Raw genomic sequence first — 4,833 nt, forward strand, 5'->3', positions numbered from 1 at the left:
TTCCATAAGTGGAGTGGAGAGATACGTTGATCTAGCTACACTAAGAGCCTTTTTATAGTTCATATAGAATCCTAACAATCCTAACAATTTAGTTTGACTGATATTTCCTTCTAATTTCTGAGCGGTCTGTTTTAAAGAGCGTGTATGATCGTTATACCAGGGAGCGAGTTTCTTATCTCTAATAATTTTTCTTTTAACTGGAGCTACATTATCTAAGGTGTAACGAAATGTCGACTCTAAATATTCAGTCGCCTGATCGAGTTCTGTGGGTCAGACGGTGATCTCATCAAAGTTGGTAACTCTGGGAGATTACTGATAAAACTCTGTGTGGTAGTTGATGTGAATGTACGTTTAGTACGGTAGCGTGGCGCTGTGCGTACGTTATTACTATGACGCACTTGAATTGAGACAATATAGTGATCTGATATAACAATCCCAGATAGCACAGATACGTCACAGAGACGTCTGCTAAAGAGCGTATCATCTGGTAAACATCGCGTTTGTTTTTTTATAGTCATATTTTGATCATCTGTAGATCGCCTGTTTGAGCTGTTAAATGATACATCGTCTTTACATCTATACGACGTCTATACGACGTATCTTTATCATCCGAAATTTGCTGGTATGTGGACGGGAAATATATATATAAACAATCTGGAAATAGAGTGGAGAAACACCAAAGGATAATCAACCAGAAGGTGGCGGTAATGCAACACTTACGGATGTAAGCCGCCGTTAAACTCCAAAGAAGAAGAAGAAAAACAGTTTGTTGAGAAGACAAACGTTTAGCGGCGTGTGGAAAAGGTAAGCAGGAATTAATTCCCATATTTCTAAATAGAAATGTAATACTGAACATAAATGTCACCTGCTGTTTAGCGATGTTTAGTCACCTTATTTTGGTTTAAGCTATTTCTTGTATTTTTAACCACAATATTTAAAATATTAAAATACCGACGGTTATATGCTCATTCTTAATCTGCGGTTCGGTTCTGGTTTCGGTCTGTTCTCATGAGTTGTGAAGCGAGAGAAACAAATTATAAATATTGTTCATTTGCTAAATTAAGTATCATGAATTTTAATTGAATCTATCTCTATATTTTTTCACAGCAGTTTGTGAGTGAAAAGTGTCCTGTCTGCATCTGACTTCAGGAGTTTCCTGACCAACCGTATCTAACGGTCATATTTAAAAGTCATAACGTACAGTTAAAGTAAAAAACGTTTCTGTTGGTGTATATATATATATATATATATATATATATATATATTTTATTGATTAATACTTATTTGTGGTGTTTTATGTTTTGTACATCTTTTCAAATTGAGACCTCATTTAAGTTGCTGCTGGTGTAAAAACTGTAAAACAGTGTTTTTATTAAATTAAAAATAAAAATCTCTGTTTTATTAAATTTGTCTTATGCTTCCCTCCTTCACAGAATTCTGTTGAATTCTGATGGTTAATTATAATTAACCGAGGGTATTTAATTAAAATAATGAGAGGGGGGGGTTTTAATAAAAATGACGTCCATTCGACATGAATCAGACTTTTGGCAGATGTATGAACATCTGATTAACATCGTCTAAAGAGCGGATCAGGGTCGTTTTAAATTATTTACGTCTTAAATACGTAGGCTAAACGTTGTTCTAACATCGGGCACGGACGTCTCGGCAACGTCTGCCAGATGAGCAACCGCCCTCTGCCAGACTTCTGCCAGATGAAAAAGACGACGTCGCATAGATGTCTCCGCGACGTGTGTGTGCTATCTGGGATGGAATTGTAAATTAATTGTAAATAAAATTAAGGGGCGTAAGTTGATTTTGCTCCAATAAATTTTATAAACAGAGATTACAAAATTTATTGAATAGTTTTAAGCATTCTCCTTTCGGCATGGCTGCTGAAAGGAGTCGAGTAGCATTTAATTGTAACCACTGACCAATTTTAGGGATAAGTGATATCACAGATTTTATTATTCATTCTGGTGCAATTTTAAATGATAACAGCCTATTTTTGATAAAAATTACAATACAATAATTTATAATGAACAAAATCTATAAAGGCATTATTAATGTAGGACATTTCTATTAATAATACTTCTGTTTTACTCTACAGGGGTCAAACTGGATGAAGGCTTAAAATGGCAAAAATAACATCAAAGCTGTTTATTTTCCTTTGCATTTTAGGTGTTACAACTGTTATCTTGATTTCAAGATGGAAACATATTTTAGGGCATCCTGTTTTTTACATCATTGGAAATCTAAATGAGGGTACACCATCACATACAGTTTGGATAAACATAAAACATGATATTTCTATATCCATGAAGTCCATAATCCCCATTAAAAGCTCAAGCCATTTTGCGGTGTCTGCATTCATTGATCACAGGATCAATAAAGCTATTCGAGTAATCAGCATAATCAAAAGAAACAGTACACAGCCACTTTATTGTCTATATTGCAACAATGGCCAATCATGTAAGTTTACTAAGGCTGAAATTGATATACACTCAGATCATTTTGGTTTCCCATTTGGTGCCTCAGATGTACTGTGCCGGGGCAATCACACCCAATATGCAACACACATTGCCCTTACAGCGAATGCAGCAGATGAAGTCTCTGACATTAATAACCTAGACTTCCTCCCAATAAAGAACAGAGTTAGTAAAGAATCATTCAAGTACAACTTCACCATCTGTATCTCAAATCTATTTGGAGATTACAATAATGTTCTGCAGTTTGCTCAAAGCATGGAGATGTACAAGCTTCTTGGTGTACAACGAGTTGTAATCTACAACACCAGCTGTGGTTCTGACCTGAACAAACTTTTACAGCATTATGAGAGAGAAGGAATTCTAGAGATTGTACCATGGCCTATTGATCAGTTCCTTAATCCATCTGCAGGATGGAATGCCACCCTGCATCCAGGAGACCTTCATTACTATGGCCAGTTGGTAACTCTCAATGAGTGCATTTATAGACAGATGTATCAGTCCAAATATGTTCTCTTGAATGACATTGATGAGATCATCATGCCTTATAAGTATGCTAACCTTCCATTGCTGATGGAGGATCTGCGACAGAAGCACAAATCTGCGACTGTATTTCTCATCGAGAACCACATTTTCCCCAAGACACAGTTTGAAGACAGTGGCAAGTTTGTTCTGCCAGAATGGAAAAATATTCCTGGTATCAATATTATGGAACATATTTACAGAGAACCAGACAGAAAGAACATTTACAACCCCACAAAGATGATCGTCAACCCCAGGAACATGATGCAAACTTCAGTGCATTCAAGTCTGAAACACACTGGAGACGTCTACCGGGTTCCTTTAGATGTGTGTCGGATCATTCATGTGAGAACACCAGCACAGTGGCGTCTTACCAAGGAACAGTTATTTGTTGATACAAGAGTGTGGGACTTTCAGCAAGAGCTGATTCCAAATGTAGACAGGGCTCTGCAGTTATCAGGATTGATAAAAAGTGAAGTTTTGTTTTTTTTGAGGGGGGTGGGGTTGTTTATTTATTTCTTTGTTTGTATGTTTGTCTACTTGTTTTTGGCTTTTTTTGACTCTTCATTCAAAAGTTGTAAAAACAGACACGCTTAGCTCTTTTTAACCTTACATTGTTAACATGGTTTATGGTTGGTATACTACTTATAATATATAAGTAAATTATGCTGAGGTCATGCTGTTTAAAAAAGAACACATTACATTTAATCTATGACCTAATTTACACTCACCATCCACTTTATTAGCACATTCATGTAGATATTTAATCAGCATTATAAAGCAGAAATAATTTTTTTTTAAATACACTTTAGTGAAAAAAAAATACTTTAGTGTATTACAAATATATTAAAATCTTCGATAGTACATTGCTAACAAAAAGTTGTACCATCGTTTAATATGTAAAAAGTATACCAACATCATGATTTTACCAATTTTTAAATAATTTTATGATAGTACACTTTCCAAAAATATATTATAGGAAAATATACAGTACTTTAAGTGATATAAGGATTTAAAGGTTGGTGTAATTTCAAAAGCACACTTATTTAACCTTTGTTTTTCAATTTATTTTGGCATATTTTTTCAAAAACATTGCTGAAAAATAATCGTTGTAACAATGTACGTATAGGAAGTATACATTAGAATGCAATTTTTATTATATAGTAGTCTTAGTATATTTTCAGTTAAATTTAAATGTACTTATTTATGCTTATATTTAGTGCACTACTCTCTCGTGCACATGCTTTCAAACTTGTTTTTGCACACTGAATTGCATAGCTCTTGTCTTTGCATTTCATTTGCATAGCTCAAACTTTTTTTTTTGTGCACTGAAATTCACTTTTTTACGCGTTAAAGCTCATTTATGTGTCTTTGAACTCTGTCTCTTTTGTGCACTCAGTTTTAAAAAGCTGGTGTCCAGTACACTTGCATGAACTGCAGCTGTGTGATAACTGCAAATATTCCTGCCAACCAGAGACTAGAGTATGGGCAATACAGGTAATCAGAAACTGGAGGCGTCCATGTTGTGACTGTTTATTTTCTGATTGGCTCCCCAGTCCTCCGCTTCTAGATTTCTAACACACCAGATTTAGTGTTATTAACTAATAATGTACTTGTTTATTCTAATACTAATGTCTGTCTTTGTTGAGACAAGTTTAAGTTTTTGTTTGTGTGTTTAAAAGGGCAACCTGACATTTTGTTGAACACAAATAAATTATAGTGCTTTTTTGTTCTTTTGTTTATTTATACATTTTTTGGAAACCTCATGCAAATTACATCCATTGAACTCATAAATAAAATCTGCCGCATAATAACTGACGTAATGTGT

General features: G+C 34.5%; 1 protein-coding gene across 1 annotated transcript; it reads left to right on the forward strand.

Moving 5' to 3' along the window:
* The first annotated feature begins 2,244 nt into the window (after window positions 1-2,244).
* si:dkey-56i24.1 (glycosyltransferase family 92 protein) lies at window positions 2,245-4,438 on the forward strand. The gene is made up of 2 exons (XM_053503837.1): window positions 2,245-3,502; window positions 4,405-4,438. The coding sequence occupies exons 1-2, from the start codon at window positions 2,316-2,318 to the stop codon at window positions 4,436-4,438; spliced, it is 1,221 nt and encodes a 406-aa protein (XP_053359812.1). The 5' UTR covers window positions 2,245-2,315.
* The last annotated feature ends 395 nt before the right edge of the window (window positions 4,439-4,833 follow it).

The sequence above is a fragment of the Clarias gariepinus genome, chromosome 9, assembly GCF_024256425.1.
Source record: "Clarias gariepinus isolate MV-2021 ecotype Netherlands chromosome 9, CGAR_prim_01v2, whole genome shotgun sequence".
In the NCBI taxonomy this organism is placed as follows: Eukaryota; Metazoa; Chordata; class Actinopteri; order Siluriformes; family Clariidae; genus Clarias; species Clarias gariepinus.